We start from the raw sequence: 15,494 nt of genomic DNA on the forward strand, positions 1-15,494 counted from the left end.
CCGTGCCAGTCTTTTTCAGAAATCAGTATTTGGCGACTTGGCCTATTTTTTTCAATTTAAAGCGCTAAAATATTTTGTCAGTTTTTTTATTCACCTTATCTCACATCAACGTCAGTCAATGGTTGCTCACGCGTGGGTGGCTACAATATCATAATTCATAAAAACCACAAACATTTGTCTTTCAGTATTCACTCTTTGCTACTTTTCTTACAACTCTGATTACTCATCTCTAGTACTGAAAAAAAATACATTTTATATAACACTTTATAGCATTAAAAAAAAAAAAAAAAATACAAATAATTTTTAACTGAGTCGATGTCTTCTTTTAAAACACATTGCATTAAATTTAACAATTACTTATAGAAAATTTACATTATCGTTGGAAAAATGTTTACAGAATTGTACCTACCGTTGAAATAGGATTTATCAGATTTATGATACAAAACATCACTTACACGAAAATTAAATTTTATACTTACTTGTAATTTATAAAATAAATGTATACGTTTGAAAATAGAAATTATAGGTACCTACCTATCTACATTTTTATGATTTTCTAGTGATGCAATAATATAACTTGCACTAACACATTTCAAATTACGAACGTTACCAATTAGATCGTCAAATATAAGCTAACAAGAAGGGATTCTCTGTTCTCTGTACCAATATCTATCTGGCTATAGTGGAAAAAACAATTTTTTTATTTCGTCTTAAATGAAGAATTTATATTTTATTTAAATAAATAATGGTTGCATTTTTGTCATACCTATAGTTTTTGAGTAAGACTGTCGAGTGATCCAACCTTCTCAAATTTCTTTATTAGGTTCACAGTATTTTAGTGAAAACGATATTGAATTAAATATTTAAAAATACGTGTCCTTGTTTGTAATGCTATTTGAAAAATCCGCATACGGATACCCCGTCTTGCTCATTATCATAGAGCAATAATGTAAGGTTCGTGTTGTTCTTACGTGATGAGCGTTTTTACCGTTTTCGGTACCTGCTGAAAAATACCCTATAATTATATTATTTGATCTTATTAACTGTTTTGTAACTTTTTTTAGAAAATTTGACTGAAGCCCGTTTAATAGCAATTAATGTGTATACCTACATTTAATGATGTCATAACCGCATAACAGTGGCGTAGGCAGGAATTACCCGAGGGGGGGGGGGGGGGTTAATGACCTTTTTTTGCTCACCTTTAAAATATATTTCCAGGAGCGGTAAAATGTACTGAGTTGTACGCTAATTGAATAATACATTTTATTCATAAGTATAACAGTTAACAAAACTATAAATTTATATATATTACCTATAGTAACAATTTTTTTTAAGGCCAAGAGGGGGGGTTGAACACCTTAACCCCCTGGCTACGCCACTGCCGCATAACGTGTTTTCTCTGTCTTACGACCGTAAAACATAGCAAATTTGCATAGACACATGTGTAATCAATTGTATTCTGTCGGCTTTAATATTAGTCAATTTATCTTTTAAATAATTTATTAAAGGTAACAATATTTTCTAGAAAAAATGTCTTATCTTGATATTTCAAATTTTAAGTGATATCGAACATTTTAAAATTTAATATTTTACATAACTATAACTCACTTATAAATTAAGTTCATTAAAATATGCATTTTAATATATTGAACTAAATAATTATAATTAAAGAAAAATAATATATTAAAATAATTGTAATTAATAACAACATAATATTTTAATGAGTATTAATTATAATTATTTTTAATTCTAAAATTTAAAATAATGTGCAGTATTTATCAATTATTATTATACAAATCTATTATACATAATATTTTAATAATTGCGAAGAAAATGTGCAAATAATTTAATAGTTTATAATAATAATAAATGTTAATAAAAACAATAAAATTAATAACAGGCTTCAGTTGTAATAGGTTATGAGACTTAAAGGAAGGGATGAAATTTCCATTTCTCCATCCTTAAAACACTTCAATTTGTTATAGCTGTAGTTTTTATATGGCAACTGAAGATAATTTTCCAGTTTCATTTTTTTTCTTTGGTTCTTCATATTATTCATTATTTATTATTTATTTACATATTGTTCATTGTTGTTTAAATCAATATATTTTACTTAAGAGACTATTGTATTATTTATATTTATTTTTAAAACCTTCTCTTATGATCCATCAGCAAATATTACAATTCTTTGTCATCTTCAAGTGTAAAGTTTGTCAAAATTTCTAAAAAATAGTTATCTATTTTATGTCATTCTGCATAATAAACATATTGTACAATTTTTTAAATATGGGACAAGTTTTATAATTAAGTGCTTATTGAACATTATTCTCAAATAAAAAGCTTGGCAAACACTTAAACTAGGTATTATAAGTGCTAGATATATAGTTTTTATAGCACCTATGTCTTCTAATGAAAAAATGTAAAAATTATTGATTAAGTTGTAGTAGAAAATTGATTTCTTTCTTTGATATAATCAAAAACAAATGATTGTTATTTATATTTTTTTTTGTATTATAATATTTTGGTATTTTTTTTGTTTCAGGTAATAGTATTTAAGTATATTTATGATTATATAATATTCCAATCAAATATTAGGTAGTCATTATCCGTTTATTGTTTATTTTATTGATATACTCAAAATCTTTAAAAGTATACTAAACTAATCTCTAGTTATAATTATTAATCAACAATAAACTAACATTAAAAAAAAAAACTACAAAAAAGTATAATATATAATTTTAATATTAAGAATGGAAAAATGTGTTATTTAGCTTATTGTAAATATATAATATGCATTTCTACAATTAATGAATAATAATTGTGATATACTATCTAACTATAAGGTGAGAAACTTCTCTTTACTCCCATACATACATTTTTTCTACATAAGAACACCAATATTATAATGATTAATTTTATTAATTTTTAATATGAATTATATATTAAATTTTAAATTAACAATAAAGAAATAAACTGAGAGTGCAGATACAGTAGAATGTTTAAGTTTAATCTAAATCTCTATTTTCCTAATGATAATAACTGTCAAATTTAAATATTTACGATTAATCGCTATTACTATTACTATTACTTTATAATGAACTAACCTCTAAACGAACAAATATATGTATATGAATATTATTAAAAAGACAAACTTATTTCTTTTTAAAAATAGCTAATTTTTTTTTGTCCGTCTTCTTGCAGTTTGGACAGAACCATTTTTTTTTAGGCTTGGTGGTTAAATTGACACATTCGAAGTGGAACCATTCAATAGAACACTAAAATAACAAAACCAGACAATTAAAAAAAATATAATATACAAATAAAAATTTATTAATTATAAAAATAGAATTATTAAAATATTAAACAATATGTTTTTATAAATAAAAAAGTTAAAAGGTGAGGATATTTATTTTTAGTTATCATGATTTTTTTTTAACAAGTTTTTAATTATTATTATTATTATTTTAAATTAATTAAATTATGATGAATAATATTTGCTGTTAAAACAATAATTTGGTTTTAATAATATACTGTTTAAATAGGTATAGTCTAGTTCAGTGGTTTCCAACCCATGGGCTGCGACCCACTTGTGGGCCCGAGCAGCTTGGTACTGAGCCATGAACCATATAATACTATATAACATAATATATTATATTTTATACATAGGCTTATACATACATACCCGTGATTTTTTATAAGCTATAGCGCACTATGCCTTATTTTACAGAAATTACCAAATTCCTTCAGTTTTAGCTAATTTTTTAAAAACAAATTTAAAAAAAATTGAATAATTTACCATGTTCACTCTGTAGTTGAAAGTCTGTATACACTATATGGTATGGTGTATAGACATATTATTTTGACTAGTATTATAAAATATGACAAAATATTATCAACATTTTCCCAGGTTTCAGAAGAAGATTTAATAACTGAACTGCAACTTTAAAAAAATTATCTAAATGCTTTGCAGCTAAATGGTGCTACTAGTGAATCTTTTTATGAATGGATTAATTGGTTGAAAACAACTGAAAATTCTACAGTACATACTTGTGTTTTTAAACTTTAAAAATGTTTGCAATCATATCTGTAACTAGCTGTACACATGAACATGTTTTTTCAAAATTAGCTGTAAGTAAAAATCAAATTACACAGTAGAATGAGTCAAGAATGTTTGGAGTCATTATTACTGCTTTTTACAGAATAAAAAATGGTAACAAAGGTATATTTAAATGCAGTAATATATTAATTCAATAGTATGGGTAACAGACAAATGTCTCTCTGAGTACAGAAAATATTTTTATGATTTATACTATTTCTACATCCATAATATTCATAATTAGGGCTTGGGACTTCTAAGAGTTTGCATGTTTTTTAATAATCATTAAAATCATAGCTAAGTAGTATAGAAATTTGTTTCATAAAAATACAAGTTTATATTGAAAATTTATAGTTGTATATTTAGCATGTTTAACAATTATTATTTATTTATATGAAGGACTAAGGAGTAAGTTTTTTATTTTTTTCTTAGACCGGTTATAAATATTTTAAAATTCATGTTTTTTTTTGTCGATCTCTAAAAATTATAATTGTATTATTACTTATCGGTACACCATACACGTGATTCCTGATAATGATATCAAAATAACATAACATTTTATAGACTACCTAAGGAATATTCAAATTTCAAATAGGTTTGTTATATTTATAAAATGGTTGGATAAATGGCCGATGATAAATATGGGCACTACCTGCTTTTAGAGTCTGTGCAATGTGCATACCTATGATTTTATATAATATATAAAAATATCTTTATTAAATATATTATATATTATATATATATATTTTATATTTTATTTTTTTATTTTATATATTTTTATTTATATATTATATTATATAATATTATATTTATTTTTTATATTTTATTCATTTATTTTTTATATAATATATTATATGCAATATGCATATGAATATAGGTGTACTATTCACCTATATGGGGCTCAAAGGTTTTTTTTTTAGAAGATTTGTGGTCTGCACAAAGTTGGAAACCGCTGATCTAGTTATAGATTCTATTAAAATAAGTATGACTAATAATACAGGTTACCTTCAAAGTTCTAATACTACATGTAAATACAATTGTTAATAATAATAACATGCTGAAGTACATAGTGTATTTCATATTACAGTATTGTTCAAATTGAAATGAAGATGAAAAAAAAAGAATTATGTGGAAAAAAATGACTAAATGCTAAAAAATTCAGTTAGTTATTTTTTACCAAAATTGAGTTAAATTTTTTTAATTTAAGCTTAAAACAAAATATTTTAAAATATTAATTAAACACATCACCTCGATTTAAATGATATCAGGTTTGAAAAAAATGGAATTTTTCATAGCTTATCTAAATCTAAAATTTAAAAAATAGAAAACTATAAAAATATAATTGGTTAGTTTTTGCATGACGACAACGCATTATATATTAAAAATGAATCTTAACAGAGATGGTCAATCAGCATAAATCCTTTACTATCTTGATACAACTATTATTAATATTTAATTATTAGAATAATATATTATTATACTTTATTTCATTATTGTTATTTATAATAATGTTTTTAAATAAAAACAGAATAATTAACATTGTGATAGGTTATTTAGATAAGTAATTTTGTCCAAATTTGCTCTTTAAATGTATGATCATATAGTAATATATTAGCATATTTATTAGACTTTTTAGTTCCAGTATGAGTTATGATATATTAAATTTACAAACTGAAACCATATAAATTTAAGATTTTATAAACTTTTCAGTAAACAATTCTTATAGTTTGTAAATGTTATGAACTTGACAAATTAGGTAAATATTTAAGCTTTGGATGCATTAAAAATAAATGATAAATAAATATATACATAATACATTTAAATAAAATGTATAAAATAATTTTTATTATTTTATATAGATTTGACTTCAAATTGTGGGGATCTTGTATTAATGCTATTGTGTTATTATTTGTAGGAAAATAAAATTAATAATTTTTATATTTTTGAAATCTATAGAAGGTGTAGGAAATGCCATAAACAGTTGGCGATTAAATAAAAATTACAATGCTTACTTCTGGGTTATCACAGCATATCATATCTCCATAGGAAACTTGCTGACACAAACAATACTTCGGTTCATTTGGATCAACAGGCATGTCGAATATTTTGACCGAATGTCCATTTTTCTTAGTCCTTCGAAGTTTTTCTAAAAGAAATACACACGTAGAAATGGGTTAACATTATTATTTTACCATTTAATGCAGATCACATACTATTTTGTGAACCACCCTGCATATGTTTTGTGGCGTCGATCGCTGTATCGTCAAATGTATCACTGGACCGCGCTAAATACGCATCTAGTTTTTTTATTTGTTCATCCACCTGAAAGGTACAATGGAGTAAACGATTTTTGGATTACATGTAAAACTCGAAATCGACATACCAATGCATACGTTTGTATAGCCAATTGAACTTTGTCGTCGCCGTATGCTTTGGCCTTGTCAAATTGACCTTGTATGCGGTTCATTTTTTTTTTATTTTTATCTGTCAAGTATGCTTTTGACTTAAAATATTTGTCGGTCTGTTTGCCAATATCGCTGATCACTTGTTGAGCTCTCAAATCGATTTCTCGCATCAAAGTGAGATTTTGCTGTAATTCGACAGGTAGGTTTTCCAATCCTAAAATGTATTTTTTTATTATATAGTTGAAATGTGAAACAGAAAGATCGCTTACTATTCATTAAATCGCCCATGTCAGACGCTGATGCCATTGTTGTTATTTTAATATTTCCCGAAACTTCTAGTGGAATGTCGAAGACGCTTGAAAAAATAAACAAAGATATGAAATGTTTTTTTTTTTTTTGTTATCAGCTTATTGATTTAGTATGACACATAAACATCTGTTTCTGATATGAATTACCAACATAATCGATAAACTAAATAATGATACAAATTTGTATATTCTAGTCTTTTAGATTTTTTACTGAAAGTTTATTAGAAAGTTTCTAATAGATTCTTATAAAAAATATTGTTAAAATTTTAACTAATTCACTATTACATTATTCCTCAGTTCCATTATTAGGTTCATGGTATTTTAGTGAAAAAGTTAATGAATTCAAGATTTTAAAATACGTGTCCACTTCAGTTTGGATCGTGTTGTCTACAAGTAGATTAAACAATAGAAGAATTTATAATTCAGTTGAATATATTAGTAGCCGCTTGTTGTTTCAAGGATTCGAAACTGAAGAATAAATTGCTAATCAGAAGTGATTTGAAAATTGATGAATTGGAAGAGATATGCAATAGGACTAAAACAAAAGTTAAATCAGAACAGCACCTCAAGAGGTTAACATTTTGTTAAATACAGGCAATAATTACAATAAGAATACATTTAATAAAAAAGTAAATAGTGAGATTAAGATACACGTTAATGATAGTAAAAAAATTGAAAATATGTGGGATAAATAGAAAATAAATTATATTGCTAGTAGTTATGTTTATGAGTGTAAAAAATGTAAAAAGGAGAATAGACTAATAGAATGCATAGAATTGGGTAAAATGTTAAACATATGTAAAAAAATAACCGTATCATATAGGGGTTCCAAAGTACAATCTGTATGAGTGTAGGTGTGTGTGGGTTCAACCAAAAGCGGATTTTGGTACCAGGGTCCTATTCGGCAATGACTAATGCCGCCGCGCCGTAACCTTCTGGCTGGATGCACACCGCGAACGATGGTTATAAAAATCGCGAAAAAATACATAATATGATAATATATAATACATGATTGCTCTGTATGTCACGAAATGCTACATAAACATATTAAAATAAACAATAATATTTTATAAAATGTCTGCAGTGGTAATCATGGTAGACTATAATCTACCGTGGTGTTAAATATAGTATGGCCACTTATTATCAACGTTTTTATTATAACTATCTTAGTTCATGGCAAGGTGGATTTATCTACCTTGGTTCATGGTTTTTACTTATCGCCTGACGACACTATTACATCACAATTATATTTTTAGAACATCACAATTATTTGGCCAATTGTTTTCATATTTATGTTTATTTATGAAAATAAAAGCTCAATGTAAATTAAATGATTATAAATTATAATTGACTAATGAGACAATGTGATGTCATTGATGTCATTGAATTTAATAGTCATCAATAATTATGAATATAAAATAACGTCAACATTAAAACATTAAATATCTTCTAAATTGTCATAATTCGTAAGATAATGGATGCATAGAAAATAAAAAATAACATAATTTTATCCATCAAGATAAGTTGAGATATGATTATCGCTTATCTATGAAAATATCATGTATATATGGTTATTAGGAGTTAACCGATTTCAGAAGTTAATTAATCATAAATTGAAATAATATTTAATAAATAAAATACTTTTAACCACAATAGGATACTTATTGCTGCTGTAAAACCAGGCGAACTGTCAAATCAATTTCCTCTGAGATATCCTTAAAAGTTGCTTAAGTTCGTTTTACTTATTATAACATGATGATAATTGCTATTGTTATTTACATAACAAAAAATATTATACACAACATATTATACCTAGTATTTGATGAATGTCATTTGAAGTATGACAAACGTAAGACATGAAAAAAGTATAATTAAAAAATTAAGGTCAAGTTAAGATATGTTCATAAACTAATACCTAATAGTAAAAAAGCGATATTTAAACAGACAAAAAAAAAAAAATTGAGGTTTTTGTTAATTAATCTAAAAAGGATAAATTATTATTATAGCTAAGCTTATTTCTATATATTATAATCTACTTATTATATTCATTGTTTATTATCATATAAATTATTAGGTATTAGTTATAAGTTATCTTATATTAGTAGGCAGTGGTGTATTTACGGGAGGTCCAGGGGTACTACTTCCTCTCAGAAGAAAAAACCGATAGATATTCTTGCAGTATATAAGTATAGAACTTGGTATTCTGTGTATTCTGACGACGGTTTTCAAGTTACAGCTAAATATAACGTATTAATATTTAATTAAGGCAATAAGTATATAGTAAAGTTATCAATGTTATCATAGTTTATATAAATTATTTAATTATGTATAAACTGTGGACCCCACCCCCCAAAAAAATTTTTTTTTTTTGAAAATACGCTACTGTTAGTAGGTAAAATACTAATTAATATAGTGTAAATACATAGGTATATATAGGCAGCTGGTTTAAGAATTTATAACTTTTTTGTTTTAATGTCAACAACGACATAATTTTCTTGGACTATAGCAACAAAATACATTTATTTAACAAAATAAAATTTTAAAAATTAATTTTAAATTGACTATTAAAAATTTAATTTATCAAACACTTATATTTTATCGAATTCAAACTGTTTAAGACGCATAGTTAAATATTAAATAATGGCACATAACTGCAAACAGATAGCTAAATCTGAAGGGTGTTGTCGGCGAGATAAACAAATGATGAGATGTGCGACGACTGCTCTAAAACAGATGAAGGATATGTTTGAAACAGCTTGGTGTCCGATCAAAGAAAACCCGGATAAACAATTGAAAAAATACAATGGCTGTGTAATAGATCCCGTATGTAACATCAAGGAATGTCCATTCCGTGGATGTGGGGTGGCGCCTAACGTAAGTATAATTGAGTTATAATAATGAAAATGGCTATACATTTGTAAAAATATTATTATAACTTTTTAATAAGTTTCTATGAGTTTCTTCTTTAACACGTTATTTATGTCATTTGTTATTTTGTAATTATCAAATTTTCTTATTGTTTTAAATTGTATATAGATTATAAATTTTCTTTGAATAAATAAAAAAATATATATATATATATACATATATATATTTAATATAATTATATTAAATATTAGGCATGCATAGGGTTAAAAAAATTAAATCTTAAAACAATTTTAGGAAAAAAATATGTTTGTTACACAATTTAGATATTTGCTTTTCCTATCTAGCCAACAACTTTTAAATAAAGGGATAAATAGTTAATATATATAATTTAAATTAGCTTGACTGGTTGAATAATATTTGATCTGTATGTGATCGTTGCGCAGGTTTTGCAGAACTATTGCGCCAAAAGCATCGAGAAGACCTTCGGTGGGCAGTCAGATCGTGACGCCATGCGACTGATGCCAGGCGAAGTAGGGCTGCGTGGTGATCGCGCTACGTTCTCTTTAGTTCGTGACGACCGCTTGATGAACGATAAAAGCAGTACCGGTGGTGGTGAGGTGTACTACAACATACGTCCGAACGTGAATCAGTCGATGGAGGAAGACGACGTAATCTACGTCGACAACAATGACATGCAGCAAGATCAAGATCAGGAACAGGATCAGGATCGGAATCAAGATAATGATCTAGAACAGGATGATAATGAAAATGATGAGCAGGGCGATGAATTAGAAGATCAACCACTGTCAAATGAACGCAAGCATGTGATGGAAGTACTACCGAAATCTGTGAAACCAAAACTAGGACCAGTCACCGGACTGCCCGTGAGCGACGATGAACACGTGTTCGTTCTGTGGCTGGGAAAGCGACCGGGTGAACCTGATGAGAAAGCCCGGCTTCAGATCGAAGTGCGCGTGCCAAAATGGGTACCGGAACCGGAAGAGGGGACATCTGAGACGATGCTCACTGAAGAATTACCGGAAGTGACAACGAAACCGACAAAGCAGAAGAATCGTGGAAGCTCCAAGAAGTCCGGCAGATCTAAGAAGTCCGGCAACTCCAAGAAGTCCGGAAAATCTAAGAAGTCCAACTAGAAATGAAACTTATGGAAATTAAGAATATTGTAATCACACGCATATATTATACTTGGTGTCCCCATTACCCATAAATCTCTGTGTAAGCTCTTTAAAACGCAAATTTTACATAATTATTTTTAATTGTGGACTTGAAACAAAGATCACTTCAAAATTTCAAACTTTAATCTATTATAGTATACGTTAATTCTTTGTCAGTTGGGCTATATGTATATTTTGAAATATATATACTTTCTATTTATTTTATCTATTGTAATTCTTAGTGTCAATAAATCATTATTATTATTATTTATTAAAAAGTATGAAAGCTGTTTAAAACAATTTTACAACTTGCTGTATTTTTGAAAATATAAATTACTTTTATTTGTACGAAATTCAACAGATTTATAAATTGTCTTAATCTCCACATAACAAATAAAAACTATACAAAATTTTAGAATTTTTAATAACTAACTATTTTTTTTTTTTTTTAGAAAAATATATTTTTGGACCGCGGTAAAAGAGGAGGCATATAATTGCTTTGTATTGTTGATACATTATTAATTACTGTAAATACTGTAGTGGTTACTTAATTGTATTTATTTAAGTATACTTCTACGTCCTGCCAAATAGTTAAACAATTAATGTTGACTAAGTATTTAACATTACAATTGATCTTATTTGTCATCATAGGTATTTGTAATATTATAAAATGGCATTTTACTTAATTTTCATATTATATCACGTCTTTAAAGATTTAATCATTACTAAATTTTTTTTTTTTAACTTAGCTTTTTTTTACACTGAGTTATAACGAAGTGTTTTTGGTGCGATATCAACTATTTTTAAAGTTGATGTGTTAATTATCTGGTATTCTATAATAATAATAATAATAATAATCTTTAATAACTACTGGCCTCCTGACTAATTTTTTTTTCCATAATTATAATGTAGACATAATTTCCATTTTGAGGCCATTGTTCAATATACTTGTTGACATAATATCGTTGTATATAATCCATTTCTTATTGTGTTTAATAATTAATGTATAATGGGCTTGAGACATAGATGGACCATGATGGCAAATCACAAAATTTAGAGTACCTATATGATTGGCCATCGAATAATAGTAAAATAATATAATATAATATAATAATTGCAACTAATAGGCACGAAATGGTTTGTTTTTGCAATTGCCAGTTGTCACCATAGGGCTTAACCGGTGTTCCGACAAAATGTTATAATCAGTGAAAAAAATGTTATTTAGTAGGTACTTTTATGTTCATTCTCTTAATATTTTGACTTTTAAAACAAAACCCAATGATATAAGTAATACGTTTTACTAACATATTTGCAAACTGTTTTATGCTATACATTTATTGTTTAATATATTAAACAATTAAAAGATTAATATAATTACTGTTTTATTTTACGGCTGTGTTCCGCGAAAACCTCATAAAATGTTAAATGTTCCGTCATTCGAAAAAGGTTAAGAACCACTGCCATAGGGCATAGGGCGATTGAGAGTAATATAATGTCGTCCTTACGTCGTCGTAGTACATCGTCGCTGGGGCGATTGTAAACTCCACCGATTTACAGGTAGTCGATTTTAGGGTTGGATTTATAGCATGTAAATTCCACCGATACATTTTTTTTACCTGAAAAAAAAATGTTAACTTCACCGATACGTATTTTTGATCTGAAAACACGTAAACTCCACCGATGGTAAAATCCACATTTTATATTTTTCTATTTTTTATTATTTCTATTTGATTATATATGATTTTTTTTAACATTATTATTAATTATTATTAATAATTATATATTTTTCTATTTTCTATTATTTCTATTTGATTATTACGTATATGATTTTTTTTAACATTATTATTAATAATTATATATATATCATTTTTCTATTATTTCTATTATTTCTATTTGATTTTTATATGATTTTTTTTTTAATTATTGTTAATTATTTTTTTAAATTATTGTTAATTATTATTAATAATTATATATTTTTCTATTTTTTTTATTATTTCTATTTAATTATTATACCGGTGGAGTTTACATAAAAAAAGGTCTAAAAAGGTCGCAATCGGTGGAATTTACATGCGCCCCGTCGCTGCCGGCCCCGTCGCTGCCGGCACCGCCGCCGCGATGAGAATAGTGGGAATGGATAAGCGGCGGGTCGAGGGATATTTACGTAGGTATTTTCGTTCCCCGACCCACCGCTTATCCATCCTCACTGTTCCGTACGCAAAATCGGTCTTAAAAGTACTTGGACATTTTTGCTTATAACTTACAAACTATCTAACCAATCTGCTAGCGAATTCCTCTGTTCCCACCTGCACAATATTTCTGATCGATTGATACCTCATACTACTTTATATCTTCAGCCGTTTGCCCTGTAGAGCTTGACAAAGAATTGACATAAATCAGGACGATTTTTCAACGTTAAAACTCGGTGTCCTTTTGTTAGTAGCTACTCCGCTATTTTTTTTTTTACTTAGCTTCGCGCCACTACCGGCGAGCTGGATATCATAATTTATATTTTACAGATAGGTACCTTCTTGTTGTGTACATACTAAACTCATTAATAAATCATTAACTACGAAATTTTGTTTATTAAACTTGAATTGTGAATGTTATCCATCAAAGTAATAAGAATTATTATCGAATATGGAGCAGTGCTTATAAGTAGCAGTGTATTTAACTCGTAGACATAAACATTATATTTTATATTTAACTATAATAGGTACAATATATTATATCAATGTTAGGACGACATTATAATATTATGATGAACTGATAACTGACAATGATAATTACAGATAAATACTGACAATAAAAATAAACTATATTGTCAATTATGTTTTAAGATTCTCGAGACGGTACTCGGTCGTCTACCATAATTTTCAAAACGTTATCTCATCGTCATACTCCAGTCAAAAATCAAAATCAAGAACTGTCTAAGTGAACAGTGAACACTGAACACTATTTGTATAGTCGTCACCGGCGACTAGGATAATGTTTATAATGTCGACTGACGACTAGCCGTCAACCGTACCGATTAATATAATTTGAGTATATTATTATAATTATTATTTATTAGGCTGAGGCTATACACGACGCATTCCACGGCGTTTTCCGTCAAACTGAAAATACGTTGGTTTATATCGGAGTAACTATATTTACGACGGACGTAGTACGCCGCGTTTTTATTACTTCGGCGTTCGCCCACTAAAACGCAAGCCGACCGGCGTTTTCCGCCGCGGATTAAAATGTGCAGTCCCTGATTTAGGGGGGTACCTGGGTGACTAGTCACCCGGCCCCAATTTGGAGCGGCCCTCAAATGTTTTGCTAGTTTATATTTTTTTTATTGTAGAATCATAAAATTTAAAAAAAAGAATAGTAAAAATTGTCATAATATTATCTATGATATTGACTTCGTACATTATTAACGCTATTAATTATATAAGATAATTAATAACTTTATATGAGGCCTCTTTTTATTTAAATCCCCGGTTCCAAAATTTTTAAATCAGGCTCTGAAAACGTGTATAGCTACTCCGGTATAAACCAACGCATTTTCAATTTGACGGAAAACGCCGTGAATAGGCCTCGGCCTTAGCGATTTGGATATTTTGTAAATTGTAATATTATTCCACGGGTTATGAAATATTTCAAAAGGCTTTTTCATTAAAATCTACCGTCGTTTGACCGACTACCGCTACCGTCTATGGCTAAAAGAAGACACTCGTGTTTATGAATTCCTGGTACTTCACACTTCACACACACTTTAACAACCGCGACTTCGCACAAAATATGACTGTATACCGCCGCCGTCTATGGTTAAAAGAACACGCTCGTGTTTATGAATTCCTGGTATTCACACACATTTTTTTGTTCAACAATAGCGTCTCCGCCAAATCATTCCACCCTCGAAAATGAAACGACCACAGAGTTATAATAATATATTTATATAATATTAATATAATTATATAATTTAATAAATATAATTTCTTCTTAGGTACTTAGCCAATAGCTCCTATGACGAACCTATTACCATCTGTTGTTATAATTAATATTTAGGATATCAGATCACGTAGCATATTAAGTATATTACTGACGATGGATTTCATAAAATAGGAACCAAAAATGAAATTTTGTCATCACTATACTATTGTGTCCCAAGAAACAGGGTACACTTAATCACTCATTACCCTTTTAATATTTTTCAATTAGATTACATACATACATACATTACATACATACTTACACAAGAAAAATACGTACAATTAAAAATAAAATAAATGTTCAAATGATTAAATGTCAATTCGATACAAACGATTACCTATACATAACGGAGGGACGTTCGAACAATTCATTGAACAGTAAATAATGTAAGTAATTTCTGTAAATTAAATTGTAAATAAAAATGTATAGTATTGTTGAATAAAATAAAATAGAAATTTAGAACTATGTTTTCTAAAAATACATGTTTAAAATATGTTATTATAGGTACATAATGTGTAGCAATAATTAAATAATAATTCATAAATAGTAAATAATTTATTACTTTAATAATAATAATTATGATTACCTACATTACGGTATTAAGAAAAAAAATCAAATTTAATAAGATTTGTTTTAAATTATATTTTTAGCTCTAATTTAGCCAATT

The 15,494-nt window shown here is 27.4% G+C and overlaps 3 protein-coding genes across 4 annotated transcripts in view; 2 read left to right on the top strand and 1 right to left on the bottom strand.

Annotated features, from left to right (window-relative positions):
* Window positions 1-2,773: 2,773 nt before the first annotated feature.
* On the bottom strand, window positions 2,774-6,861 carry LOC114120195 (inhibitor of growth protein 4-like). Of its 2 annotated transcripts, XR_007606385.1 has the most exons (6): window positions 6,771-6,861; window positions 6,480-6,715; window positions 6,310-6,418; window positions 6,109-6,242; window positions 5,345-5,402; window positions 3,185-3,275 (listed from the first exon to the last, which is right to left on the bottom strand). XR_007606385.1 is itself a non-coding variant. In XM_027982028.2 (5 exons), exons 1-5 carry the CDS (start codon window positions 6,805-6,807, stop codon window positions 3,153-3,155), a joined length of 639 nt encoding a protein of 212 aa, XP_027837829.2. In that variant the 5' UTR covers window positions 6,808-6,861; the 3' UTR covers window positions 2,774-3,152. The 2 variants fall into 2 exon arrangements, 1 of the variants encoding a protein (XP_027837829.2); XM_027982028.2 differs by lacking the exon at window positions 5,345-5,402 and having other exon boundaries at window positions 2,774-3,275.
* Window positions 6,862-7,945: 1,084 nt separating this feature from the next.
* LOC114122531 (battenin) overlaps window positions 7,946-15,494 on the top strand; it is a 53,133-nt gene continuing 45,584 nt past the window's right edge. Inside the window, exon 1 of the mRNA XM_050208077.1 lies at window positions 7,946-7,957. The gene's annotated coding sequence lies outside the window, so the exon portion shown is untranslated. The remainder of the gene's footprint in view (window positions 7,958-15,494) is intronic.
* Window positions 9,311-11,072, top strand: LOC114120194 (uncharacterized). Its single transcript, XM_027982027.2, has 2 exons — window positions 9,311-9,683; window positions 10,121-11,072. The coding sequence occupies exons 1-2, from the start codon at window positions 9,450-9,452 to the stop codon at window positions 10,829-10,831; spliced, it is 945 nt and encodes a 314-aa protein (XP_027837828.2). The 5' UTR covers window positions 9,311-9,449; the 3' UTR covers window positions 10,832-11,072.

Source organism: Aphis gossypii, chromosome X, assembly GCF_020184175.1.
Source record: "Aphis gossypii isolate Hap1 chromosome X, ASM2018417v2, whole genome shotgun sequence".
Taxonomy (NCBI): domain Eukaryota; kingdom Metazoa; phylum Arthropoda; class Insecta; order Hemiptera; family Aphididae; genus Aphis; species Aphis gossypii.